Here is a 27,710-nt window from a genome sequence, read left to right on the forward strand (position 1 = left end):
GTCGAGCTCAGACAGAGTTCCCAGGCCGGCCAGGAAGAGTGGGAGGGAGGGGAGGGCGGGGTGGGGTGGGGGTGACGGAGGGGACCGGCCATTGTGCCATCCTGGGCCCCAGCGACCAGCGAATATCAGGATCCCAGCCCTGGAAACCAGCCCCCAAAGAGCTCTCCCTCCTCTGAGAACAAGATAATTTATCTCCCACTTTGAATCCGCGGTCCCTCCCCTCCTGTCTCCCGTCTGGACTTCCCAGCGCTGCCCTTCCGCCCCCACGGTGGGCACACAGTGTCTCCCAAGTGTCCCTCTCTCCTTCACAACTTGGATGTGGATGTGTGATTTCCCCGGGAGCTGACAGGGCCTGGGGCTGGGGGAGGCTCGGGCCGGGGGCCGGGGACAACCCCGAAAGGGCAAAGTGTCCTGGTTCTGGCGCTCCTTCTCCACTCCACTCCCCACCCTGGACGGGTCGTCTAGCCACGCTCTCAAGTTCAAAGGTCAGCTGGACCGGGCAGGAGCCTGGGGACTGTGCCTGTCTGTCACACTCTTTCTCCCTTTCTCGGGCTTCCTTGGGGGATTTGGGTGGCCTGAGGAACAATGGCTTTCTTGAGCCCCTTCTTCCTGCCTCAGGTCGGAGAAGGCAGTAGGAGGAGGTGGGGGACAGAGGAGATGACAAAGACCCCTTCCCACACAGGCCTCGGAGAGGGAAGGGAGGAGGCTTTCACGGAGCGGGCTGTCATTTTGGTGGTCGTGGTGTCTCCAGACAGGGGCAGCACCCCTCTTTGCAGCCTCCAGGGAGAGCAGCCAGAGCGAGCGCGGGAGGGAGGGGGACGAAGAGAATTCCTGAATGGACAGACAGATGCTACGTCACCGTCACCGGGGCTGCGTCCCCCACCCCCAGCCCGAGGAGGCAGGAGCCGGAGGGAGGCAGTGCAGCGGCTGGGGCCAGCGAGCCCGCTCTCCTCCTCGCAGAAGCCGGGTGAGTGGCCATTCCGGAGGGCTCTTGCTCCCTCGGACCGCCGGGCTGGGTGGGATGTGATCCCCTGGCATCAGCCCAGGGCACCCTGCTTTGCCCACCAGCGAATGGAGGAGAGGCGGGCACAAAAATCGCAGAAAGGCACGGCGGATGAAAGACGGAGGGGGCGACCCACGGGGGTGGGGCGTGGGTGTGGAGGAGTCGTTGGCAGAGGGGGGTCCCCGCTCCTGCCTCCGGCCCGCCCAGGGCGGTGAGCTGAGGCAGCAGCCCTGCCTCGCTACCAGAGCGCCTCCGGGTCCCCTCCTTCCCCGCCGGCCCGCGGGCTGCGGCTCACCAAGTTTGTCAATGGGATTGGGAGGCTTTAGGGTCACGGCGCTCCTGATCCTGTTAACCGGCCCCTCCCACTCGCCACCAGACGGCCAACGTCTTAATGCTCCGACCAGCGGGGGGTGCGCAGGAAGGGCGACCGTGGGATGGAGGGAGGAGAAAGACGGTCCGGGGTCTGGACTCCTGACCTGGTTCCTTTCGCAGCTTTCGTCCTCTCTGCCCCGGGGACTTCAGCTCTTGGGGGAGGACAAGGTCGAAGGAGCTGGGTCCTGGGGCTGGGGGCAGGGAGGGAGCCACAGTCCCAAACAGGTGGGGACCAGAATTAGGAGGAAACCCAAAAGCGTGTTACAGAATTTAGATCGCTCTAACCCTCCTTCCCTGCTTTTCCCATGAGCTGGCAGGGGGGAGCGGGTTCGGGGATGCTGAAAGCCCAGTGGGATGTCGGGGTCAGATGCTCAGGTCCCAGAAGGGGCAGGAGCCCCCCTGCAGCTTTCGCCAGCCCCACTGGGTGCTGGTTCTTATTTCTTGCTTTTCGGGAAGGGCCAGGGCATACGGAGAGAAGGCACAATTCCTGTCCCCACCCACACTCTGGGGGGTGGTTCTGGGAGACAGGCGGGGACTCCTGGAGGCCAGTGGGGGCTGGAGGCCGCAGACTATTTCTGGTCCTCGGAGGCCAGGTTTCTGGGAAAAGCTGAGGCTACTAGTCACCAAACAGGCTCCGTGCCTCCCTCCCGGGGCGCGGTCCTTGTCACCATGCCCCCCACCCCTGCACGGCACGGGGTGTTGGGGGGGTTTGCGAGGCAGGGCTCAGCAGGGAGAGGCATTGCTGCTGCGGGGACCCCACGCCTTTCTGATGGAGAGGGAAGGAGCCAGAGCCCCCAGCTGTGTTTGTGCCCATTTTCTAGCCAGTCTTCAAGTTTCGGGGCTCGGCCCCGCTTTGGTGTGAGGACCTTTTCAGATGGAGACATCCGCTTAGGGCCGGCGGAGCTGAGGCTGGGAGCCTTCGTGTCCCGGAGACATGGGGCGGGGTGGGCAACGCGCTCGGGCAGGAGATGGAGCTGGACGGGGAGGCTCGTCCCGCTCCCAGCCCTGCCTAGTGATGGTTTTCCCTGCCTGAAGGCTGGTGGTCTTCCCGGTCTAAAGAAGGTGGAGTAGTTGTGGAGCGAGATTGAGGGAGAAGGACTCATCAACTTACCCCAACACACACACGCACACACACGCACACACACACACAAGCATATGCAAACACACGTGTGCAAGCACACACACACACACATACACCCGCCCGCACACTTGCGAATATGCCTCTAGAATGTCCGAAGCTGGGTCACCACGTCATGCCCCTAAATCAAAATTCAGCCTGAAAGCAAAATCCCGGAAAGGTGAAACTGTAAAATATTGAGAGAAGGTTCCATGCCCGACAGTAACATGTAAAATGCTGCTTTGTATTCTCACCTTCTGTGCAGAGAGGCCAGGGCAGGGGCGCTGGCAGCTCCAGGATGGAAGGGCCAGAAAGCTGAGACTGGCAAGGAGCAAGGCTGGCGGTGTCTTCAGGGCCCGAGGACTCCACAGACTCGCCGCCCTTAGCTCTTGACAAACAGGTCTCGGTGCCCCCAGATCCCTCATGCAGCCCCAGGCAGCCGGAGCAGCCGGGAGCTGTGAGGACAGAATGCCCGTGGGCTGAGGGCCTGCAGGCCCAGGTTCAAGTCAGAAGGGCCAGGGGCTTCTGCTTCAGCAGGAGGAGGAGCAGGCTTCGAGTGGGGCTCGGGTGGTGCCCTCCGGGCAGTGTGCAGGCCGTGTGGGGCCGGCGGGGACCCTGCCTTGCCTCACGTGCGGGCTGCCTGGCGGCTCTCCCGCCTCCCCATCATCCCCGCCCTCGCTGGTGCTGCCTGGAGTTCCTGCGAGGAAAGAGGGGCCTGGCCTGCGGGGGAGGGAAGGGCCCAGGAGGGCAGCAGGGAGAGGGGTGCGCGGGAGTGCGGGGAGCACCGGAGCCGCTCTAACCTTCACGCCTCCTCCTTGACAGGGCCGGCCTCCGAGAGACAGCAGCCCCGAGTCCCCGGTGGTCACCTTGGCTTTTAGGGTATTTATTTTCTTATTTGTTTGCTTTGATGGTGGGGGTGGGGGCGGGGTGGGCTGACCCTACACCCCCCACTTCTCCTCCGTGTTCTCCTGGTCCCCCCACCCTGCCTCTTCTAGCTTTCGGGCCCTGACTGTGCTCCCCTCTGAGGGTTCTAAGACCTGTGGCATCACCGATGGTGGGAACCAAAGACATCCCCCCCCACCGCACCCAGCTCTGGGAGAGGGATGAGAGGCCCTGGGGACCCGGGGGACTCTTCCTCTTCTCTCAAAGGTCCTGAGGCCCGAGGGGGGGGCAGGAGGAGGCGGGGTGGGGATATGGGTCCCGGAGGGCAGCATGGGTTGGGGGGCGTGGGGATCTGGGAGGCAGCCCCGCCGTCAGAGGCTGTGGCCAGGAGTGCCCAGGACATGGGGTGGCATTTGTGTCTGCACCCACGTGTACACAAACAGCACCCTGGCACCCCCAAGCTTTTGCCCCGCAAGGAAACCTCTTGCTGAGGGCCGGGCCCTCTAGCGTGTTCCTCCACTCCCTCCCCCTCCCTGGCTCCAGAGGGCTCGGAGCTCAGCTTCTGGGTCTAAGCATGGGGGGCAGCCAGGAAGGCACTTCGACAGGAGAAAACTAGGCTCCTGGGAAGGGAAGCGTGGCATCCCCAGGGAAAAAGTCTTCCCCCTCGTCCGCACGCCCTCTAACCCCCTCTGCCCCTACGGAGATAGACAGATTTTTTTTTCATGGCTTCAGCACTTTTTTTTTTTTTTGCCAATTCCTGCTTGTATGTGTCCCTACCCCACAGACAATGCAAATATTCTGTAGCAAAAGAATAATGTGTGATAATGTTTATAACAACGGGGCACCCGGGAGGCAGAAATAATACCTGAACCCAGTCTCCTCCAAAGGCAGCTTTCATGTGTATCTTCCAGGCGAATTAATCTGATCTTTGAAACAAAGAAAAAAAATACGCTCTTAACATAATGACCTGAATGGTTCCAGACAGTGGACTAATGCCAACATTTTTGGACCCAAACAATAAAAACCTGCCCCAAAGCTGCAACCAGAAAGCGCAATTCAGGCCTTGTTTTTCCGCACCTGGGCCTGTTCCAGCACAGACAATGGGTGCGCATCAGGCCCACAGGGATGGGGGTGGGGACAGGCACAGGCAGAGAAGGCAGGCTCGGAGCTGAAGGAGACACTTGCACGCTCTGATCACACCAGGGACTTGGGGGCGCTCTCCCCGCAGCACCCCAGAATTTCCCTGGAAGGACTCGGGGGTCTGCAGGCCACAGCTACTGTACACCAGCCTCTGTCGAGAGTGCTGGGGGCTCCAGTGGAGGCCTTCCTGGGGAGACTGAGGCTGGCAGGCCCAGCACAAGGGGGACCTAAGGCACTCATTTTGCTCCAATCGGCGGCCTCTCCGAGGCCTGCCGTATCCAATTCCGGAGGGTAGAAGGGGCTCTTGCGGTCAAAGAAACCCCTGAATGAAGTCACTAACACACCGCGGGGGGCCCCCATGCCTCTCCGGTCCCCTCGCACGCAGAGCCTGCGCACAGAGCCAGATTGCCCACTTTGTCAACGCCCGCCCTCTGTACCCATGCACACGAGGGCAAACTCAGCTGAGCATGGGCACGCACATACCCTCCTTAACCCACTCTTTCCTGGGCACCCACTAGGTTTTCGGCATAGTATTAGATCCCCCAGAGCCAACAGGAATGACTTTGCCCGGAGGGCCATCTCACCTGCTCGCTTCCACTACTGTCCTTTGGGAAACCTGAGTGAGGCGGCCTCATATACAGAGCAAGCCCAGAGGCCCTGGGGAGTCTTCTGGCTCTTCCCGGGCTTGGCTTAGTGCTCCATCCCCATGGGAATGGGGACAGAGGCCCCATTCGCCTCCATCCCGGAGCAGGACCCTGGGAGGCCAGCTTGTCCTGTCTGCCCAGAAAACCAAACCCAAAATGGCTTCATCAGGAATCTGGCCAGATATTCCAGGGCTCACGCTCTTCCCCGTTTCCCCTGCGGGGGCCTCCTTACCTTTAACACGGCCTAGGCTGGGGGAGCTCTGAGGCACCGTGGCTGTGGCACAAGGCAGGAAATCTAGCTCCTTATCTAGCTACTGGAGGGGAAATTTGGAAACGTACCCTGCTTTCTATTTTTTTTTTTAAGATTTTATTTATTCATTGGACAGAGAGAGATCACAAGTAGGCAGAGAGGCAGGCAGAGAGAGAGGAGGAAGCAGGTTCCCTGCCGAGCAGAGAGCCTGATGTGGGGCTCCATTGGAGGATCCTGGGATCATGACCTGAGCTAAAGGCAGCGGCTTTAACCCACTGAGCCACCCAGGCGCCCCCACCCCCGTACCCCGCTTTCTAAACCCCAGTTTTTGAGAAGGTCCAGCAAGTCTGATTTTGGCCCACGGGAGAGGGGGTGTCCTCCCCGGGGCAAAGAAGGCTTTGGGTGTCTAACCCCTGCCCCATCCCCAGCAGAAATACAGCAGTGGCTGAAATGGAAGGAAGGTTCTCCGTGGTCCTCCGCCCCAGTCACTGCACTCCCTGGGTCGCGTCCTCGTGAAGAAGAGCTGGGGCCCACTGAGGGCAGGGGACTAGGCTGGGATGGGGAGAGTGGACGGCACTGGCGAGCGACTCTTCCCACCTGCCGGCCTCAGCCTCCCAGGAGCTGGGAGAGGGGGAGGACAGGGGTGGGAGAGAAAGTACCCTTCGGGAGCTTTTAAGGGATCTTGTAGGGGGCAAATGGGGGAATATTGGTAAGGGAAGTTGGTGGTGTGTGTGGACAAGTGGAGGTCCCACCCAGGATTTCTGGAATGTCTGGAGGGTCTTGGGTTTCTTCTAGAGGGGCATGAAGTCGCCGACCTGGAATAATCTGAGGACATTTGTAGGCAGGAAGCTGAAAGGCTGGAGGGCCCGAGGTTTTCCAGGGCTCTCTAGAGAGCTCATTCAGCAGCCTGCTGGTACGGTCAGTCTGTCTCTGAGAGGGCTTGAGGAGGATCTCACTTTGCTGCCATGGAACTGAGGCAACAGAGACCCCTGTGCTCCCCCAGTGCTTCGTTCTGAGCCGTAGGGGCAGGGGGAAGGCAGGAGGGAAGAAAGTAGGCCGTCGGCACTTTGTCTCTTTCTTTCCCCACCACTGGCTGGTGGCTGGTGTGCTCCCAGTTCTGGGAGGGTAAAGGATTGATGCTGTGGAAGCTTCTAGAAAGCCTTTCCCTTGGGTAGCAGTCCTGAGACCCTTTGGAGGCTGACAGAGGAGTCGGGGTGGGGAGCTGTGCCAAGCACAGCCGGGAGAGCACCCTGAGACTGGGGAAGCCAGGCTCCAAACTGCTATTCTGGGGAAAGGCAGGCCCCCAGGCTTTACGCTATTTCAAAGTGTCCCCCACCTCCCATTCTCTATACATTCTCTGTAAGGGGCGCATAAAATGAAAATTGGCCATGGACTTGCATGGACTTGCATCTAACCAGGGGGAATGGCATCCAGACAGTGCGGAGAGGTGACCCCCCCCCCCAGTGGATAGAACAGTTGGCCCGCTGGCAGGCCGAGGGGCGCACCTCTGTTGGCACCTCGCTGAAGGGTCCCAGGGGATAGGAATGGGCTGGGATGAAGCAGACACACGGGCTCTAGGAATCTAAGTCGTAGGATTTTTCAAAAAAGGGCTGAGAGTAGGGCGGCTGGAGGGACGGGGAGTGCTCCCTGGCAGACACTGGGGCTCAGCGAGGAACCCACAGCTCTCTCTCCGGAGAGCTCTGCCAGGCGGCGAGAATCCGGACCCGGCTTGCCGGGTGGCGCGAGCTGCCGGCCTCGGGACGCTGCGTTACTGGACTCGGATTCTCTGGGCTGGATGGGGAGAGCCAGGTCAGGACATTCGCGCCGACACCGACCCTATTCCCTCCGACGCCGGCTCTCCAGACGCCGGAGATGGAGCGGGGCTGGGGGCGCACGGGGCAGGCCTGCGAGGCCGAGTGGATTGTGCGGAGACTGTCGGCGTTAATGCCCGCGGGGGTCCGCCGGCCTCCTCCCCCCCGGACCCTTGGTGCAGCGAGCAGGTTCTAGAGATGGTCCCGTTTCTGCGCGGCGACTAGGGAGGCCCTGCCTGGTTCGGACCCCGCGTCTCCCGCTAGGAGTCCAGAATCTTTCCCTCACTGTTTTGGGTTGGAAACCAAGAGCGAGGTTCCCGCCGGTCCTAAAAGGTTAGGATGCCAGTCCGGAAGGGATCCGAACACGACAAGCACAAAGAACGTCCTGAGGAGAGGAGGCAGGTGGGGGAGAATCCCGTTATCTGATTCTTTTTAGTATCTCTGGGCTCCCCACCCCCATCCTGGCGCAATACCGCGGGACCAAACGGAAAATGTGGGGCCGACCGAGAGTGAGGATGGAGGGAAACCACGCATGGCAGTGGGGGGAGAGGGCAGGCGGGCTCGGGGTGGGAGAGGCAGCGAGAGGCCGGGGGTCAGCGCACCGAGGTTCCCCCCACCCCGCTTCTAGGGGGAGGGGCGCCCCAGTTGCGCGCTCCGGCAGGTCCATGGCAGGGGAGGGGCGGGGCCGGCTGGGAGACGAGGCGGTGACGTCAGACTTGGCGGAGCCAATCGGAGGCTGGGCCGGGGAGGGAGCGTGAAAGGATGAATGAAAAGTCCGGAGCCGGAGCGCGCCCGGGCCAGAGCAGCGGCCGCGGCGCAGGCGGAGCTGGGGAGGCGAGGCCCGCGAAGCCCTGCTGGCCGCGGCTCGGCGGGGGCTGAGGTCCGGCGGGCGCCTGCACCCCGGCGCCCGCGGAGCCCTGGCACCCCGGAGCCCTGGCACCCCGGAGCCGGGGCCACAGCTCTCCGTGTCGGGAGCGCGCCGGGAGGACCGCGCGGGAGAGCACGATGGGCGCCCTGGGCTCGCTGTAAGTGGCCTGGCCGGCTCGGGGCCGCAGGTGGGCGAGCGCCGACGTGTCCCGCGTGCCCGCGCGTCCGCCTCGAGGGGCCGGCTGAGACCCACACCTTTCTCGGGGTTGCGGGGACCTCCGTGACGACTCCCCTTCCCGATCGGAATCCCCGCCAAGCACCAGGGCCCCTTTCGCCTCGGACCCCCGGCCATTTTCACAGCCTTGGGTGCTTTGTGGACCTCTTTGTACAAAGCCGTTTTTCTGGGGGTCCCGCGGGGCCTGGGGTTCGGCTCACCTGCACCGCCTGCCCCATCTCGTGTGTGTGCGGGGTCTCCCGCAAGCCCTCCCGGGTGGGGTCTTTGCTCTTTCCTTCTCTATCCGAGACGCGCCGGGAGGCCCTGGGGCGCCCGCCCCGCACCCGCTTGTCTCCCTCCGGGTTGCCGGGATTTCCTGTTCCCTCCAGGACGCCGCCGCCGGGGGTTTCCCGCACGATTCGCTGCTCGCCCCCAGCTTTAGTCAGCGCCCTTGTTCTACCCTTTCGCGAGCCGGGGGTCCCCGCGGTCCCATGCAGAGGCTTGGGCTGTTGGGCGCGCCCTGCAGCTTCCAGAGGAGGGCGGTGGGGACCCCGTGGGGCCGCAGAGGCCTCTGCCGCGGTCCCTGCGGTCGTCCCGGCTGGCGCGAAAAGCCCGCGAGTCCCTCTTCCTGCGGAAGGACCCGCGGACTCCCGCTTCGGGCTCGGCTGCGAGCGGGAAACCAGGCGCTCGAAGCTCCTGGGGCCCGGGGGCGCGCCCTGGACCTCGACGCCGCCGGCCTTCGGTCCTTCCCACGCCCTTTTCGGTCACCGTGGTTGTCTGTGTCCTGTACTCGGGGTCCCTTTTGGTCTTGGACTCCGTTTCTCTCTCCGCCCCCACCTCCATCCCCGTGCCCTCTCCCACCTCCACCGCGCGGCCGGGGGCGGCGGCGGCGGCCACGGCCGGGAGGCTGCGTGGAAGAGGCGGCGGCAGCAGCCAGGAGGCGGGGTTGGTTGTTATCTTTGGTTATCTAGCTGTATGAGTGGTGTGGAGTCTTCATAAAGCTAGATAACCGAAAGTAAAAATAACCCCATACACTGCGCAGAGGGCCCCGGGAAAGCTGGCCGCATGGGCGGGCGGGGGAGGCCTACACGAGGGGCTGGAGGCGCGAGGTCCCCTGGGCCGCGCGGGCGAGAGGAGACGCCGGTGGCCCGCGGGCCTCAAGACCGAACCCCAACCCGGGGCCGCGCAGGTAGGAGGCGCCGCCGGGGCTCACGTTAGCCCGGTGCTCCCCATGAGCTCGGACTAGGCAGAAAGAGGCAGGGTGGTTCCTCCCCAGGATGGGGCCTTTCTGGGCAGAATGAGGGGCGGGCCACTGCGCGGGGAGCTGCTCTGAGGCAGAGATCCGTTGACTCTACGTGCAGGGTTCTTTGGGACAGTGTCTAGGGCTCCTGGCGCAGGCGTCTCCCGTGGGCGCTGGTGAACAACTTCCCGCAGGCTATGCCCAACTCTTGCTGGGGTGGGAGGTTTGGCGGGAACCCCTCCGCCAGCCAGACCTCCTTTACAGGAGAAAAGGAAAGAGCAAAGACCCCCACCTATGGTTTTTGCTTTCATACGCTCCGTGAAGCCTTGTAGGTCTGCCCAGTTGGGCTGGGAGCTGGGAATGGCAGAGTGGAGACGTGTGGGGGTAGCCCTGGGGGTGGACGGGGAGGGAGGGACAGGCTGGATCCTGGGGAAGGGGCCTGCGGAGTGTTTCTCATCTCTCTTCCTTATTCTTTACTCTTCCTGGCCCAGCACCTGAGTGTGATGTCTTGAAAAGCTTCTCACACCAGCTTTGTCTTCACTGACCGCCTGGGTTGAGTTGGGTCTTACCTGCCTATCCCACTCTCACACTCGCAGAAATCACCTCCGAGAGCAAATGGCCTCAAGGAGCTCAAACACAAAGGAATCTGTGGCTTAGTATTTATGCTGCCCAGAGAAAGCAAAGAATTAGAGATTAATCAGGGCCTTTTCTGAAAGAATCCATTTATCTGGCCTGACCTAAATATTTTCAGCAAGTGTTTCAGGGCAGTGGAGAGGAGGAGGAGGACGGGCTGGAGTTACTTGGTGGGACAGAGTAAGTGCGACAAAGCCAGAAGTAGCCCCCCTGCATTTATGCCCGCTCCCCGCTCCCTCCCCCACCACCTGGGCGGCCAGCCAGAGTGTGGCCAGAAAAAGAGGGCCAGACAACTGGGCAAAATGCCCTTTCCCAGACCCCAGTTCGCTGCAGCAACTGACCGTTTCCTCCAGGAACTGACTTCTGTATGGAGGAGGAGGTGATGATTCCATGATACGTTCTGAGGGAGAAATCCTGGGGACGCCAGACGAAAACAGTCAGGCTTCAGGGAGCCTAGAGCACACGCGTCTCCTCCCCTTAAAGCTTTGGAGGAAGGAGAGATTAGCTGCCTCTCACCTTTTTTTTCAACTGTTTGGAATTTGGTGTTTTTGGAGGGGGGGCAGTGGAGACCGGATTAGGGAGAGAGGGAGCAGGTTTGGGCAGGGACTGAGAATCCCAACACCACACCGTACCTCCTGGTAACAGCCTCCCTGGTCTACATGCTGCTTTTTGACCCTCCGACACTGGGCGGTGGTTCTGATTAACCCCATTTTACAGAGGAGGAACTACAGACCTCAGTGCGAAGCTAGGGTCACAGAATAGTTTCAAACCTGGGGCAGGGCGGAGGGGGGCGGTAAGGGGGGAGATGTGGGTGAAGGGTGAGTGAGAAAGGAGGGGGTCGGACATGGGGGAGGAAGGCCCAGGAGAGATGTGAAGAGAGCCTCCGGCCTGCTAGTGATCGGGGAGGGGGAGGGGAAGGGGAGGCGCAGGAAGAAGAGGGGGGGAGGAGGAGGAGAAGCTCCAAGAAAGACAGGCTTTTTTTTTTTTTTTTTAAAGATTTTATTTATTTATCTGACACAGAGAGAACACAAGCAGGGGGAGCAGGAGAAGGAGAAGCAGGCTCCCTGCTGAGCAGGGAAACCGATGGACCGCATGATCATGACCCTGAGCCAAAGGGAGATGCTTAACCCACTGAACCACCCAGGCACCCCTACCTTTTTTTTTTTTTTTTTTTTTAACTCTTCATGCTGCTGGTTGGAAGTGCGCATTTGGGATCTCCTGAGACTCCTCTACCTAAGAACTGTTTTAGCGGCAGTGGGTTTATGCCGACACCATGGGGGGGGCCCAGGAGCACATGTGATCTCTGGGTCTCCCAAGGAGACCAGCTGGGAGGAAGCGGGTGGGTGGGGGGCACAAAACAAACACCTGCTCTGGGGAGGGGGGGAGAGGCCAGGATGGACGCGGTGGGGGAGTGTGGGCTGCCTTCCCCGTCCTCATGGTGGCGCGCGTGGGTGTGCGGGCAGGGCGGTCAGGAAGGGTTGGGAGGCTGTGCTGGGAGCTGTGTCTGCTCAGGAGGGTGAGAACCTGAGTGGCCTGGTGCGAGGCTGGGTGTGTGTGCGCGATGGGTGCACAGTGGGCAGGAAGCTTGGCTGTCGGATCAGGGATGCCTGACCACGCATAAGTACAAATTCGTGGAAGGGACCGACACTCTAGGTTGGGGAGAGTCTGCCCGATGCAGACCTCACAGTCATACCGCTGAGTCCTGCTGCCCGCCTCCCCCAACTTTTATGCCAGATGATGCCTCCTCCAGCTGAGCCCACGAGGTACCCTGATGGGATGGGGGTGCAGGGAAGCTGGCTCCAAGGGGCTCGCAAGGGCCTCGCCTGTCACCAGTGAGTGACTTTCTGGCTTGGTATCATCACACCTCTGTTGACGAGGTTTTAGTTTTGTTCTTTAGATCTTAGACATCCACCCATTCCTACTGGGAATCGAGTTCTAAGCTGGTTTCTTCACCCATTTTCCTCCCTTGCCCTCATCCCAGTGGCTTTCTATTGGATTCTGAGTCCAGGAGTTCAAAGGCAGTTTTCTCCTAGATATCTGACTCAAGTTTTGATTATCACTCACACCCTCACCTTGGGTCAGATTTTCCTCAATGCGGGGCATTGAAAGTTTTCCCCAGGGGCACCTGGCTGGCCCAGTCGTTAAGCTGTGATCCTGGGGTCCTGGGATCAAGCCCGTGTTGGGCTCCCTGCTCTTCAGGAAGCCTGCTTCTCCCTCTCCCACCCCCCTGCTTGTGTTCCCTCTCTTGCTGTGTCTCTCTCTGTCAAATAATAAATAAAGTCTTGAAAGAAAGAAAGAGAGAGAGAGAAAGAAAGGTTTCCCTACTTGTAACCACCATCACTGTCAGCCTGGGGAGAGACAGAAACGGAAGGAGTGTATGTGACTGGAAGGTCTGGGGTGGGGTGTATCACGCACCAGCTGCAACATCTCCAAGCCTCGGCAGGATGTTTATAGAAGGGGGAGAAGAATGTATGCCCTCAGGATTGTTACATGGAGCAAACAAAGAATTCTATGTAAAAGACCTTGTACTGTGTTACCACATCCATGGGCAAGGAGTCATACTTCCCCTACAGTCGCAACAACAATCTGAAAGCTTATGATTGAGCTCAGAATGCAAGAAAGGACAGCTCTTTGGTATGTTCTTGGCTGAGGATTTCAACACATTGAAACTGGAAGTTCCTTCCTTCTTTTCCAGCTTTGGAGTCCAGGAGGGACTGCTGGGGACCTGGGGAGGCAGTATCTGGAGGCTGGTGGAAGGAGGAACAACCTGTTCAGGGAAGAGCCTAGGGTCCTTGGGGCAGAAGAGCCATCGTGTTTTCTCTTCTTAACAGATCTTATCCCCTCGTGGTAGCGTACTACAATTCAACTTACAGAGAGAAATATGGCAAGGATAGATAATAATTCCAAGCTTATTCCATTAAGTTTCTAGGATTACTAAAAACAGTTTATCCAGGTAAAGGACCTGTTAGGCAGTGGGTATAATTAACAGACCAAATGGAGACCTGCCTATCAACCTGCAGACTTTTCATCCACACTGAGCAGCTTTAAGAAGGTGTTTTCTCTCCTCTTGCCTCCCTGCCTCCTGACTGCCAAGTTCAATTCCCAAGGTTAGCAACCCTCTGGAGAAACACAGCCCCCTCTTCATTCTTCTGGGTCTGGAAGTCCTACTTGAAGTCTGCACTTCCCAAGGCTTGGGATCTGGAATATTCTGATACTTATTTCTTTGCCTTATTCCCTCCCTAATGCTCTGGGCACAGATCAACCCTTCCACTTTCCTTCCTTTGTTGTCCAGACCTCAGAGATCTTGGGGAGTTATGTAGGGCACTTTCTCTTCCAGAGGCAGGGTGTGCCCACTTCCCTAGGAAAGAAAATGCATTTAGATTAGTGCTTTAAAATCATTGCAGGGGAAGAGTAGATGAAACCATGAAAACATTCTCAGGGCTTTGAGGAGAAGGAGAAGCAGGGTTATGGAAGGTAAAGGTGTGTGGGTGCATATTTAGATAGGAGAGAGGTGAGAGAAAAGGGGAGCCCTTCCTTGCCACCCAGGCTCTCCCAAGGCTCAGAGTGACACTCCCCTCCTCCTCCTGCCCTAATCCCCGCATTAAGGCTGCTCTGAGTTTGTTATGACAGCGGCTGAAGGCAGCTGAATTGCTGTTTGCTGTGTCTGCTAATTGGACTGAAGGGCTGGAACCCGGACACTGATGCCTGGGCGGCTCAGACACTGAAAGGAACCATTGTTGCTGTTTACGTTCTACAACTGCCTCCCTGGGGACCTTCTGGGTGAAGGGGAGCAGCATGCCCTCAGGGTCACTGCACCCATGCCCAGTCTCCACACAAGGGCCTGTGGTGGGGAGACAGTTTCTCATTGCCTGATGTCGTTGGGATGGTTTGAGCTTCCACAACACAGAAGAGACAAGCCCAACACCTGAGCCGGTCTCCCGTTCCCGATCTGGCCTGGGAGTGGGGGTGGCACCAGGAGTTCCCAGGAGAGAGAAGTTTTATGCTTGTCCTTCTCTTCCATATTTATTCCCTGCTTCTTCGGCGGCCCTAGCTTTGCCTCTTCCTCCAGTGGGCCAGGGTTGACCCTTGTACTTTGTCCTAGGAGCTTTCTTCCAGGCCAGGGATTCTTGACTGGGTTACACACAGGGGAGCTTTAGAAAAAAAATATATATATATATACTGATGTTTGGGTCTAATTCCTGACTGATGAAATCAGAGTATCTGGGAATGAGGCCTAGGGATCTGCATCATTGGAAAGTTGTCTGGGTATTTCTAATGTGCAGGTAAGGTTAAGAACCACGGATACAGGCTTACTCCTCTGCGTGGGTCACACACACACACACAAACGCGTGCGCGCACCCAGGCACACACCTGTGCTCATTCCTCCCTTCCCTGCCTTTCCTCTCCAGCTCTCCCTAACTGTAATGCTGTTGGGCAGACTGTATCTGCACCTGTGTATCTACCTCATCTTTATTACTAAATTCCTTGTGGGAACCATAGAACTTAGAGATCTGAGCTCCAGCAACTACCTGGACTTGCCCTTCCCCAAGGGCAGGAACTGTGCCCTTCCTGCGGGTTTCCAACTGCGCTGGCTCTTGGGCTCTCCCTCCCCCTGAGGTTGCATTGGGGATTTGGGTATCTGCAGAGAGGAGAAACTTCCTCCAGGGCTATCTGCCCCTTTACTTACAAGTTTCCAAATGTTTCTGCTTCTTCTCTCCCCTTTAGCTTCCCACCTGGGGCGGGTGGGTGTCCCCACCCTCCCGCCCTGTCTCTCACGCGCGAGCCCCAGCTGCATCCAGCACCACGGACAGCTCCCGGGAGGTGAGTCAGCCGCGGCGCGCGCCCCTGCGGAGGGTGAGCTCGGGGCCTTCTACTGTCTCTAGACTGTGTAATCTGTGGGAACTGTTTGCAGGCAGCGGTGGAGTGTCAGGAAGAGGAAAGGGCTGAGGGCAGTTGTCCAGTCCATCTTCAGGAAACTGTGTCTGTCCTCCTCGGGGACTCTGAGTGAGGACCGGCTGCCCCAGCAGGAAGGATAAGAGTTAGACTTCAGGAAGGATTTAACCGAAGCCTTTGTGAGATCAGGTAGAGCCAGAATGAGCCTTGGCCCTGTGTCCCTCGTTGCACAGATTCCCTAGAGAGTAGAGCAGTTAGGACCAAGGTCACTTAGCTGGGGAGGGAAAATGCTGAGAGGCACCTCTTGAACTCCAGCCTGGCCCTGCCCACCCGGTCTGCTAGATCCCGTGGGGCCTCCCTGCTCCCTGAGTTAGGAGGAGGAGGCCTGAGAGGGTGCGCAGGCTGTCCGTGCACGAAAAAGGACAGAATGCGTGTGTGGACATGTGAGGCGTCCCCACGAGCCAGCACGCGGTGGGGAGCCAGCACGCGGTGGGGAGCCAGCACGCGGTGGGGCCCAGTGCTCTCCTGTCCATCCGCAGAGGTTCCGGGGGAGGCCTCAGGCAGAGGCGCAGGGGGAGGCACAGCAAGCCGGGGCTGGCAAGCCCATGGGAGAAGAGGCAAGGGGGCTACCATCTGCCAGGGCCCAGAGGCCAGCGAATGGCCACAAGGAGTCTCCAGAGGCCGGCAAGAGTCACGCAAACTGGAACAGGGCCTGGGAAAGGCCCTTCTGTGTGCCCAGGCCTGCTTCTCCGACACCGGGAGCCCAGGAACAAAGAGGCCATTCTCTCTAGGATGTGATGCCGCCATCTCCGGCTGGCAGTGCCAGGTGGTGGGGGCATCAGGGGTGTCAATCTATTATCCCCCCCCCTCGACTCTTCGGTCCTCTGGGGCTGGATGTTGGGGAGGTGGGTGTTCCATGCTATGTTGCCACGGCAACCGCCCCCACCCCCACCTTCCTAAGCACAAAGAGAGAGCAGCTTTCACCCTCACCCCCGGGAAGAACCTGGGTCTGGTTGGGAATCTTCCCTTGGGAATCCTCCTTTCCGAGGCACAAGCCTTGGCTTGCGCGAGCCTCACCCTCTCCTCGGCAGCGGAGCCCCGCCGAGCCGCGCAGGCAGGGCGGCTGGCGCATGCAGACGCTCTGGGAAGGTTGTGCGAACAAGCGGGAGTCCCTTGTACTTAACCCTCTCTCCCCGCAAGCTATCCTGTCCCTGCCCTCCACCCAGGCCGTCCGGGGCCTTCTCGGCTCAAGTGACAGTTGCCTTGACCTTCTAGTCCTTCCCAGAAGTGAGGGACACCCGGCTACCCCCAGCAAGCCTCCAGGCTGTGGGAACGGGGGAAGGGGGGGGTCATCTCTGCCACCCTCCGTCTGCACCCTCCGCCATTACTCATTAGGCATTCTGCCCCCTCCTTCCGCTCGTTAAGCCTGATTTGCATACATTTGCATAATACAACTCATTTACATTCCAGGAGGCTCGTGGTCGGAGCCAGGAAAAAGGGGGAGGGGGACGGAGAAGAGAGAAAAGGGGAGAGATTTTGTTTTCACCGAAGTGTGTGTGTAGGGGAGGCGGCAGGAAGGGGACAGACATGAGAACTCACACTACTTCCTTTCTTCCCCGCCGCCGTCCCTCCCTGAGCTGGACTCCGGGGCCAAGGAGAGGTGCCAAGGGGCGGCTTTTCTGTCCTTTTTGTCTTGCTTCCTCCGGCCTTGGCTCCCCAGCCTGGCCCCCCACCTTGTTGGGCTCCAGCTTCAGAAAGAGAGAGCTGGGGCGGGAGGCAATGCTGTGGGAACGGAAGCCGAGGGAGCGGGAGGCCGCCATTTCTGGCAGCTGGTGCCCCAAGACGGCCGCCTCGGACAGGTGGACGGACATGGGGGGGGGGGAGGCCACCGGAAGCGCCTGGCTGGACCGTGGTTGAGTCTACCTGCTCACGGAGTTGGGAAGAGAGGGTGGGAGAGAGGGAAGGCGGGAGGGAGGAGGCATGGGGGCCCCAAAGGAGCGCGAGCCTGGCCTGGGTGCAGGGCTGGTGGAGAGACCTGGGGTAACTTGCAGACCCCGGTGAGCGCCGGCGGTCAGAGGACCTGGCTGAGGATCTGATGGGCCGTGGGTTAGTTACGGATCCTGGAGGGGTCAGAATCGGGCATCCCCGCAGGAGGAAGGAGAGGGTAAGCGGGTAGGCGGGGCCACCTGAGAAGAGGGTTCTAGTGTTCTCTGCCCAGCCCAGGAGGCTGACCCGGATGGACCTCCACGGGCCCCGCTCAGGCTGGAGGATCCCTACAGAGCATCTCCTGCCCGCTCCCATGGCCTCCAGAGCTCCTGTTACCTTCTTGCTTGTGGCTCTGGCTTCCGCTCACTCCGTCCTCCATCTGGGTTCGCCAGGTCTGCATTCGTGCGTGTGCCCCGGGGTTCCGCGGCCCTGCCAGTGTATCCGGTCAGCCGTCGTGGGGCTCTAGACGCTCACCCACGTCACCTGTCTGGCCTCTCTGGACTGCAGACCTGTCCCCCACCTGCCCTGTGTGCTCCTGCCCTTTGCTCCCGAGGCAGAGGCTGGAGGGGTCCACCCGCATGGCGGACGCCCGGCCTGGGCTGCAAGGACCCCGGACAGTTCCTGTGCTTTCGGCTGCCATAGTGACGCATAAGCCAGCCCCCCCCCCCCCAAGATTCACCGGGTGGCCACTTCCCAGACGCTCCCTGGCTCAGCCCTGCTTCTGACCTGGCCCGGTTCCTACCACGCTGCCTCCACCAAACTCCTAGGCCCTCAGGTCCCACTGGGAGCAGGCCCTCACCCTCCACACCACCCACATCAGGACCCATCTCCCCACCTCGCAGTGCCCCTCACACCCACACCTTCCTCCCCTGCGCCCTGTCTCCACGTCCACTCCTGTCAACAGGCACTGCCTGCCGGCCCTGGGGCCTTGAGGAGGAGGGACGTGGCTACAGGGCTTCGCTGAGGAGCTCGCCGTCCCACAGGGAGGGCAGGCACACAAGGAGTCAGCGACAGGGTGAAGGCCTGGGCCGGGTGCTGCAGGGGTGCAGGGCAGGCAGCTAGGGTGGGCCTCCTGGAGGGGCCGGAGGAGACGTGGCGAGACGGGGGTGGGCATGGGGATGGGGATGGGGATGAGAGTGATACAAGGTACAGTGTCGTCCAGTCTGAGGTCTGGGGAAGAAGTGGGTGCTGGAGCGGACAGGCAGGGGACGGGGCTGTCCATTAGGGGGACTCTGGGGCAGGAAGAGACGGACATGGGCCCCGCCAGGGAGGCTGGACATGACAGGGTGCTGGGGAGTTCGCTGACAGCTTCAGAGAGGCCGGGAGCAGGGTGCGGCCGGGGGGCAGCACATGACCGCTCCCAGGAGGGGCCGGGACCCCGCAGCAAGCTGCCCACTCGGCCCGTGCCCCGCTGGACGCTTCAGGGGCTCCTGGTTAGTTCTGCAAATGAAGGAAATGTTTAAGGCCTGGGAGCCCCCTGAGGAAGGGTCTCTGCCTGTCCCGCCGGCCTCCCTCACCGCCCGCGTGCGTAGGCTTGCGGGAGCTCTCCGGGAAGAGAGGCAGAGAAGCCGGGGTTGGTGTCCAGCACCCGTGCCCTGGGGCAAGGAAGACGGGCAGCTGGGACTGGAGTGAAGGGACAGGGCACCGGGTCGCGGAAGGTCCCTGGACGACGGGGTGAGGGACAGGGAGGGTGGTGGGGCCTGGGCCTGGGCTGTGAGGGGATCCCTCCTGGAGAAAGGCTGTGGGAGGCTGGAGAGGCAGCCGAGGAGGAGGAGGTGGTGAGGTGCTGCTGTTGGCCACTGGGGGGACGGGGGGGGGGGTCGGGGGGGTAGTGGGGGTACGGCCCCTCCCCTCCCCCCGGCCCAGCCTCTGCACAAAGGCTTCTCTGTGAGGTGAGGGAACATGGACGGGCTCTGTCAGGTGAGGGGGCTTAGCTCCCAGGGCCCCCGGGGGCGGGTGGACGGGTCTGGAGGTGTGGAGGGCTGAGGGGTAGCCTCAGGCGTTACCCAGACCTGGGAAGGACATGGAGCAGCTGAGATCCGGCCAGGCTCTCGGGGCCGCAGGCTTGGGACAGACGCCTCTCCAGGATCCCGTCAGGCCGCACAGGCCCTGCACCGAGGCCATAGCTGCCCTTCCCTGGTGCTTCCCAGCTCCTGCTCCGGGACCTCCCTCCCCGCTCCCGGGGGGTGGAAGGGAGTCCCACGCCGGCCGAGCCTCTCCCCGGTCTTGTCCTCCCCCAGGGACATTTCTGTCCTTGCCAGGTCTGCAAGTCCTGCTGACCGCCAGCGGGGAGGGACCTTCCCCACCACCCTGCGCTTGGTGCCCACCGTTCCTTGTGATCAGAGTTTGGGTGTGGGGTGCCCACAGCAGGCAGGATGTCCTGCTCACACACTTGCTGGAAGGGCCCCATCCACCGGACGGACAGCAGGAGGAGGTTTCAGTTGCTGACCTGGAACCGACAGGCTTGTCAGGATGCAAACCCTGCTTCCCTGACTTACGGGCTGGGTGACCTTAGGCAGCTCACAGAATGTCTCTGATCCTGACTTCCTTCCATAGCTGTCCTGGGTCAGAAGGGTCCCTGTGACAGGGTGTTTTGTAAGGCTGTGTGCAGGCGTCCAGGGCTAATTCTAAAAGGGACGCAGAGTTAGAAGGGCCATTGCAGGTAGGTGGGAACAGTCAGGGAGGGCTTCCTGGGCTCCGAGGTAAAGGCAGGACCCCTGGGGCGGGGAGGGCGGGGGACTGGACGCAGGCTGCCGTGCAGGCCTGTCCGGGAAGCGTGGGGGCGGCTCTGGCGGTCTCCATCCTCAAGCCTCTTTAACACTTAGAGGGGAGACCCCCTCACCGCAGCTTCTTTGGTCCTTCCAGCTGGCTCTGTGAGCACACTGACCAGCAGTCCTGGGGGAGCCGGTCTGAAGTCCCCCTCCCTTTGCCCTCCCCTGGCGCCCCCCACATTAGGGTTCTTCAGAGGCGCCGCTTGCCAGACACGGGGACCCTCGGTGAGCATCTACGAACGGTGCCCTGGGCCTGCCGTGCCAGGCTCTCCCTTCCCCATGTTCCATGCCGTGGCCTTGTTAGGGGGCAGGGGGCTCAGTTAAGACTTCGCCAGAGCCCTCAGCCCCTGGGCTGGCAGGACTCTGAGCAGCAGGGTCTTTTGTCTCAGAGCGGTCACTCCTGGCTGTAGGGGCGGAGCTGGGAGGGGGACCGGTTCTCGGTTCTCCTCCCCCACCCCCTACAGATCTCGGGAGCCCGAGGCCTGCGGGGAAGGGCGGGGCCGAGGCTGGCATATGGAGGGACAGCCCTGGGCACAGGGGCACGAGCCTCACCCGGCCAGGGCTACCTTCTGCCGGCTCTGTCCATCTGGCACCAGCTGGCTCTCCAGCGCTGCCCCCACAGTCAACCGGACTCCTTCTGCTGCCGTTGCCATAGCAACGGGCTGCCATCTTGTGCTCAGGGCACTGCCTCCTATCTGGCTCTTCCCATGGGCTTTCCCGGAGGATGGGAGATAGGTCTCCAGGGACGGACCCCTTCCTCCTGCGAGCCATTCCTTAAAAATTTAGATTAATCCATGATTTTTAAAAAATAGCCAAGATGGAGGCCAATGGTAAGTCGGACTCTGTGCTGAATTCTCCCGGTGTGTTATGTAATATGGCCAAGGAGGCACTCACGGGATCCGGTTCCCACCCAGTTTCTTACTCCTGCGACAGGCTTTTCCTCTCTCCAACCAGGAGGTCCCATGATCCTGCACATTCCTGTCTTGGGAAGTCCTTGCCGGGGCCTAACCCCGGTCTGTAGCGAAGCACCCTTCGACCCTGGGCGCGACACGGTGACTTTGAGAGGTAAGGAACACAGGGCCACCGGGTGCGGTCGCGGCCCGGCCCGGGCCTCCCGGACTCCAGCTGCTGGCACTGGCCAGCCTGATGAGGTCCCAGGAACCCTTCAAGACTTGGGGATCCACGTCCAAGAGCTGTTGTTCAGAGGGGCACCCCGCCGGCTCAGTCAGCGGAACGTGTGACTCTCGAACTCAGGGTCCTGAGCTCAAGCCCCACGTCGGCAGGGAGCCTGTTTACAATAAGAATAATAATAATAAATGCAATCTTGTCTAGAGGAGGGGAGTCCGTGTCACAAAATGCTAAGAAATTCCCCTTCCTTGGCCCCTAACCACCCAAAGAAAGAAGAGCCAGAGGCCCCTGGGAAGGGAGTGTCCCAGGCCCTCAGGGTGGGGGGCTGGGGTTCCCCTAGGAAGGCAGTCTCCCTGCTCCTGCCACGCGGGAGGCTGACGGGGACCCCGTCCTCCCTCCCTCTGGAGCTCAGGCCAAAGGCAGGGAATGGTCACCTTGACCCAGAAGGACATCCCGTAGGGGCACTGAGCAGGGGCGGGGCCGGCTCTGCTGGGGGAATCTTGAATGAGGGGCAGGCGGAGGGAGAAAGGCCATTCTCCACTGAGGCAGGGCGGACTGGCAGGGAGGGGCTGGGGTGATTTACGACAGCACTGCTTCCCCGCCCCCCTTCCCAGCCCCCTGCTCCTGGACCGTTGCTAGGAGATGCTGGCTGGCTGCGTCTGGGCCGGGAGGGTGGGGCAGGCGGATTCGGCTCCATCTGGACTCCTCCTCCCCCACGGGCTGGGGGTGCTGCTCTGAGCTTCCCCCACCGCCCCTGCCAAAGCCCTGACACGCACCTTCCCTTCTGTTGTCCCCCCAAATCCAGCCAGCCTGGGGCTCATGGGGCCCTGAGGCCGGCTGAGGGTCTGGCAGGCCAGAAATGCCAACAGTGAGCTGGGGAGGGAGAGGCTGGCAGACGCACCTGGGGTGCCGAGGAGGGGGCCTGCTCCCCAGGGCCTGTAGGAACCAGGGCAGGCTGAGGGCCAAGGGAGGTCGGGGCCTCCCAGGTTTGAGGGAGACGGAGTCCTCTCACCCTTGGGGAGCTACCCGTGTGATGGGCAAGGCACACCACATTCGCAGCCCTCCAGAGTACCGCCGCGGTCAAGGTTAGCGGCTTGCAAAGGCTGGGTTTGGGGTCGTGAGGTGGAGAGCGGAGGGCAGGGGGAGGTAAGGCTGGACCACCTGATCTGAGGGGGGAGCTGTATCGCGGGGGCAGGGCTCGGGTCCCCTCCCCTTCCGGAGATTCTCTCTTCACATTTCAAAGCCCTTGGGGAAGTCAGACGGGGTGAACTTGAGGGACCCCCAGAGCCACCTGCTCCCAGGTCCTGCTGGCAGGGGAGGGACACCGCGTCCCCGTGAGGGCTCCTGATAGGAGAGTGCGCACAGCCCTGGCTGGGCTCCCTTCCTCCATTCTGCTCGCTTTACCCCGAGAAGGGCACCCACCTGGATTCAGCACCCGCTTGCCCGTGCCCCAGTCCCCGCCCCCTTCTCCATCAATCTTCCAACAGGCCTGGAAAGGGGCTGTTACTGTCCCTCACTTTGCAAAGGGGCAGTCGGAGCCCGAGGAAGGACATGTGACTTGCCCAGAGTCGGGGCTAGTAAGCTGGGCTGGGCTTTGGATGGGCCCCGGTGGGTCCCCTGCACTGCTGCCTCCCTCCCCTGTGGCTTCTGCACAGCAGGTTCCTAACACACCCAGAGTCACGGATGGGCGGGGCCTCACAGCTCCTGTTGGGGGCAAAGCCCAAGGGATGCTGACACCGCCCTTGTGGGCGAAGACAGGACCCGGAAGAGGCTATGGTTGCTGTCGAAGCCACCAGCAGCGTCCCAGGTTGGTCCTCGTCCGAGGGAGGCCTGTTCCCCTGTCAGCCAAGTCCCCTGGCCACTGCCCCACCTCTCACCTGCTGGGAATCTGAGTTCCTCCTCCTGTCATGGCCCTGGGTAGAGCTCCTGGAAGAGATGCCTGGACTTAGCCCTTGGGCATGGGGCCCACTGGCCCTTGCCTTTTTGGTGGAGGGGAGCCTCAAGGGCCACTGGATGTTGTCCCTGGAATTCTGTCCTGTGCCTCCAAGGTCTCCATCCAAAGGGAATCTTCTTCACTGTTGATACTTCTTTTCAGACCAAAAAGAAGGATCTGTGTATCCAGTGGGTGTGGGCTCGCTCCAAGAAGCCTTCTGGGATTGACCCAAGCATGAGGCTCAACTTCATCAACCGACCGGCTGCTCCAGGAAGCCTCTGAGCAGGATGGAACTGGCTAGGCCCTGGCTCCAGCCTGGGTTGCCCGTTCCTCCTGGAGCCACTGGGGATGAGACTTCTTTCCACGCGTGCTCCCATGTCTGCAGCTGTCCACCTAGCCCAGCCCGGTCCCCCCCGTGTCGCCTGAGCTGACAGTCCTGAGATGGGGGTCCCATCTCCTCTAATAAAGATCCCTAAACGTTGAGCCAGTCCTGGTGGTCGTGATGTACCTGGGTGGGATGTGAGGGGAGGGCTCCCCCGGAGAGACCCGTGCTGTGGGGGCCGCCGTTGCAGCAGAAGAGGGAAGCCTCATGGAGACACGCGCCAGGGGTGCGGACTGAAGTCCTTCTCGGCTGCTCCCCCTCTCCCAGCCGCCCCAGGACTCCTGGGGATGCCTCCCAGGCTCTGGCCAGGCCCAACTCAGAGCGATGCGCAGATGCTCTCGGCTGAACTGGAACCACCACCAAGACCGAGAAAGCGGGAGAGGCTGGGCTTGCTGACCGGACTGCCTGGGGGGGGGGTCCCTGGGTGGCCTTCTCTCTCCTCCACAAAGGGGCCCTTCTTCACAGACGTCCTCTGTCTGAACCGACCACAGAGAAAGAGCACCCACTCCTGCTTCCTCTGTAGACGTAGAAGGAGAGGGAAATACTTAGCAAAAGGGGTGCGGGTTAGATGGTGGGTAGGACAACCCAAGAAGACCTTGGTGGGCAGGGGGCCTGCAGTAAGAGGGGGCTGGGACTGTGCTCTTACCCCATGTCCCGGACGATGCATCGGTATCCAACGCTTTCCCCCCAAAGACAGGCCCCTCCCTGTCTGCAGAGCTCCTGCTGTGAAGTAAGTGTTGGGAGACGGACTGCAGGCACCTGGCACCTTCTAAGATCTCTGTCGCCCGCTGAGAAGTTCTTCCTCCCACCTAACCACAGCCCCTCTGTGGAACCATAGTCTGAAACCTGGAATCTTCCTAAATAAAAATGCTGAAGCTAGGAACCATGGTACACTTCCAGCAGCACAAAAGGGAAATTATGTCTCCTTCCTGCCCCGTCCCCAGCCACCCCCTCCTCTCCACAAGGCAACGACCGACCGTCCCCGTGTCCTCCCCAAGACACTTGATATGCATGTACGCATGTGTCTACAACCCCCATAGAAACACTGACCACCGCACTTTGAGTTCCCTAAACCGGGCCTCCTGGCCTGAGGGCAAGACAAAACCCGGGGACCCCAGCATCTACTCAAGGTGCATCCAGAGCGCCGGTGGGCACCTGGGCACTGTGTCCAGGAAGGAGGGACACATGAAAGCCACCTGGTCTTGTCCCACTCTTCATTTCGCAGAGGAAACGCACGTGGGACAGGAGGAAGGCTACAGAAGCCCCCCACCCCCACCAGGCCCCAGGCGCTCCCGCAAGGACAGGTCTCAGAGGGCGGCCAAGGCCCAGGACACAGCCAAGAAGAGGCCGGTCCATCGGTACCACGACGTGGCTTATTTAAGCACCTCCCCACGCCTGGGCAGCGCCTCCAAGGTTCCCAGCCCTCCTGTCAGGACCCTCCTGCTGTCTGGCCTTGCGAGGGGCCCCAGCAGCCCCCCACGCCCAGGACAGTCGCTGGGGAGGAGGGGTGAATGGCGCCGGGGCCCGCCGGACTCCGGGGTCAGCAGGAAGGAGTGGCTGGCGATCTGCCCCCCACACCCGCCCTGCGCATCAGTCTTCACAGCCCCTTACCCTCTGGGTGCTGGGGCCCTGGGTGGGGGAGGCAGCCAAGTATGGGGTCCAGCCCTCTGCCTGCCCCGTGGCCTCCTGGCCTGGCAGGAAACTCAGGACGCGGCGGTTGGGGTTGGGGATGGGAAGGCGGCGGAGGGCTCTGCACAGGAAGGAAGGGCGCGGGCCCAGCAGGTGTGCGAGGAGCCTGGGACGGGGTGGGCCGTGGGGAGGCAGAAAGACCCAGACCCAGGCCGGGGTGGCGGGGTGGGGGCGCTCCCTCGCCGGGGATGCCAGCACCGGGCCGGGAGGGGCCTGGCGGGACACTTCAGAATGTGCTCTCCGAGCCCCTACGGAGCATATGCAGATGAGCCCGTCTGTATGCAGATGAGCCCGTCCGTATGCAGATGAGGAAAAAGGCCTCCTCCTCTCCGGGTTAGCACGCGGCCCACGCCCCTTCCTGCAGGGCCGCAGCTGCGGGGCAGCCTGGAAAGAGGCCAGGCTGGGGAGAGGCAACCTGTGGCGAGGGTCAGACTTCAGGAGGGACTTACCCAAGCAAGTGGGCAAGGAGCTGGAGAGGAAACGGGGAACGTAGAGGGGCGGCGGGGCGAGCCAGGCAAAGAAGATGGGGGGCGGACGAGGACAGAACACAGCGGGAGGGGAACAGGCCGACCGAAAGCTGGGAGCCGGGAGCCGGGCAGCTGAGAAAGAACTTAGACTGGGGGCTGGGCAGCCACTCCGTGCCAGGCCTGCTGGGTGCCCTTGGGTTCTGCCGATCGAGGCCCCCCGGGCTGACAGATGTGTCCAGGACCCCCTGTTTGCACATGGCGGGGCCGGGGCCTATCCAGCTCCGGGGCCTGGTCCTGCCCTCTGGGAGGGTGAAAGGTGTTCAAGGTCAGGGCCTGAGCTTGGCCGAGGTAGGGGCCCCGGCTGGGGGCAGCGGAGAGGGGAGACACCAGGAGGGGGACATCAGGTTGGGGAAGGATGCCGGGGGTAATGCCGTGGGGGAACCTGAGGCCAGGATCTTGGGGGCTTTGCTCTTCTCCCTCAGCAGATCCAAGTCCCAGCTGAGCCTGAACCCCAGGGTACTGGGACCCCAGCCCAGGGCCCCTTCCTTGGAGTGCAGTGCCCGGGAGTGGGGGTGTCTTTGAGAATAGCCTCTCCTCTCCGTCCGGTGGCCCCTGGCCCCCCACGTCCAGTGGTGCAGCCAAGGCCTTTGTGCGGAAGCCGCGGGGAAGAGAGGCCCCTTGTTGGCCTGTTCATCTCACCGGAGGCCCCGCCAATGCCAGTCGCCAGCACCGGCTGGGCTCTCCTTCCTGGGGGTGCCAGCCGGCCCCCCACCCGAGACCACTGCTGCCCACTCCCCAGCTCTGTCGTTTCCTGGAGCCTCGGGGCTTTGGCCCCAGTCCCGGCTGGAGGATGGCGGGGAGCCCCGGCCCCAGAACCTCCCACACCCCTCCTTTCACACGCTGGCACCGGAGTCGTGGGAACGCCAGGCGGCAGCTGGGCACCAGTGCCGGGCTTTGCCCACCCCCAGCTCAGTCGACCTCGGCGAGGGGAGAGGGGCAGGCTGCCCCCAAAAAGCCCCTTCAGGATGGGGCCCTAGAAATCCTTAGCACTAATTATGAATCTAGGGACAAACAAGGCATTTGCAAGTCAATTAGTGACAGAACTTTCCCAGGAAAGCGCTTCATCCAGGCTCTGCTGAAGCCTGGGCCTCATGCTGGGTCACCTTGTCCCTCCTCCTGTCCCTGCCCTGCTCAGAGCTCAGGCACAGTGTTCCGCCAGCCCCTCAGCCGAGGTGCCAGAACCCGGAGTGGGCTGGACGCTGGGGGACAAGGCCGTGCTCTGCGGAGGTCAGCTGGGGGTCCCTCTGGGGCTGTCTCCGGGGCCGGGCCGGACCCTCGGGTCCACTGCAGCTCAAGCCCGCGGCTGGCCGGGGCGGCGGGCAGGGCTAGGTGGACAAGAAAGGAGACGTCACTGTGAAGAGGCCAGGGGGCAGCTTCCCTGGGGGCAGGGAAAGCAGGGCAGGAGGCAGGCAGCCCAAGGGGGTTCAGCTACACCTATGGGAACTTCAGGGGGGCTGGCCCACCATCTGGGGCCACTTCTCACCGACAGGGAACCAAGGCAGGATGCTCCTCCTCCCAGGCCTGGGAAAGGCACTCTCTGCCTAGAGGACCCCTTAATTGGGGGACTTGGCGGTGGGGGGGAAGAGGCTGTTGGGGCAAAAGCCCTAGAGCCAGCCTCGCTAGCCATCTGAGGGAGATTAAGGGATTACAATTAAAAGGCGTTTGCAGGCCGAGCAGGTGGGCTGGGGCTAACGATCTAATTGCCGCCTTACACCAGCACTTTCGAGGGGCTCTAATGAGCGGGGTGGGTTTTTCAAGGGGGGGCAGGCGGGCAGAGGAGGAGGGGAGAGGGCACCAGGCCGGGAGGGGCCAGGAGGGGCCAGGAGGGGCCAGGAGGGGCCAGGAGGGGCGGGGCCTCAGCTTGAACACCCCTGCTCCTGGGGCCACACCGCAGAGGCCCCCCCACCGATGTCCTCCCGGAGGACCCAAGATGAAGCTGTGTCACAGAGCTCTGGGGGCAGGAGAAGTGCTTCCAGGCCAGGAATGAACAAAGGGGGCGCTTAGGTCCAGACAGAGCGGAGCCCTTAAGACGGCGGTCAGGGTGTACTCTGTGTCACGCATTTTACCACATACTTTATAGACGTACATAACCCTCACAACCACAGTAAAGTCGTGTCTCCCCCAGGACAAGACCCTGGAGCTGGGGGTCCCACCGACCAGGGGGTTCCCTTCAGATCCGGCCTTTCCAGAAGGGACAGAGGGACACACCCTCTCCAGACGCCAAGAAA

The 27,710-nt window shown here is 61.6% G+C and overlaps 1 protein-coding gene across 10 annotated transcripts; it reads left to right on the plus strand.

The window, feature by feature from the left end:
- Positions 1–862: 862 nt before the first annotated feature.
- On the plus strand, positions 863–23,367 carry LOC123393742 (translation initiation factor IF-2-like). 10 transcript variants are annotated; one of them, XR_006608566.1, is made up of 6 exons: positions 863–967; positions 3,315–3,371; positions 14,899–14,994; positions 20,778–20,888; positions 22,610–22,758; positions 23,047–23,367. XR_006608566.1 is itself a non-coding variant. In XM_045086739.1 (4 exons), exons 1-4 carry the CDS (start codon positions 7,986–7,988, stop codon positions 23,109–23,111), a joined length of 582 nt encoding a protein of 193 aa, XP_044942674.1. In that variant the 5' UTR covers positions 7,965–7,985; the 3' UTR covers positions 23,112–23,367. The 10 variants fall into 10 exon arrangements, 4 of the variants coding, with proteins under 4 accessions (XP_044942674.1, XP_044942675.1, XP_044942676.1 ...); XR_006608567.1 differs by lacking the exon at positions 863–967 and adding an exon at positions 2,802–2,892; XR_006608564.1 differs by lacking the exons at positions 863–967; positions 3,315–3,371 and adding an exon at positions 7,958–8,274 and having other exon boundaries at positions 20,757–20,888; positions 22,607–22,758.
- Positions 23,368–27,710: the final 4,343 nt, after the last annotated feature.

This window comes from Mustela putorius, unplaced genomic scaffold (assembly GCF_011764305.1).
Source record: "Mustela putorius furo isolate JIRA1106 unplaced genomic scaffold, ASM1176430v1.1 tig00000997_pilon_pilon_pilon, whole genome shotgun sequence".
In the NCBI taxonomy this organism is placed as follows: Eukaryota; Metazoa; Chordata; class Mammalia; order Carnivora; family Mustelidae; genus Mustela; species Mustela putorius.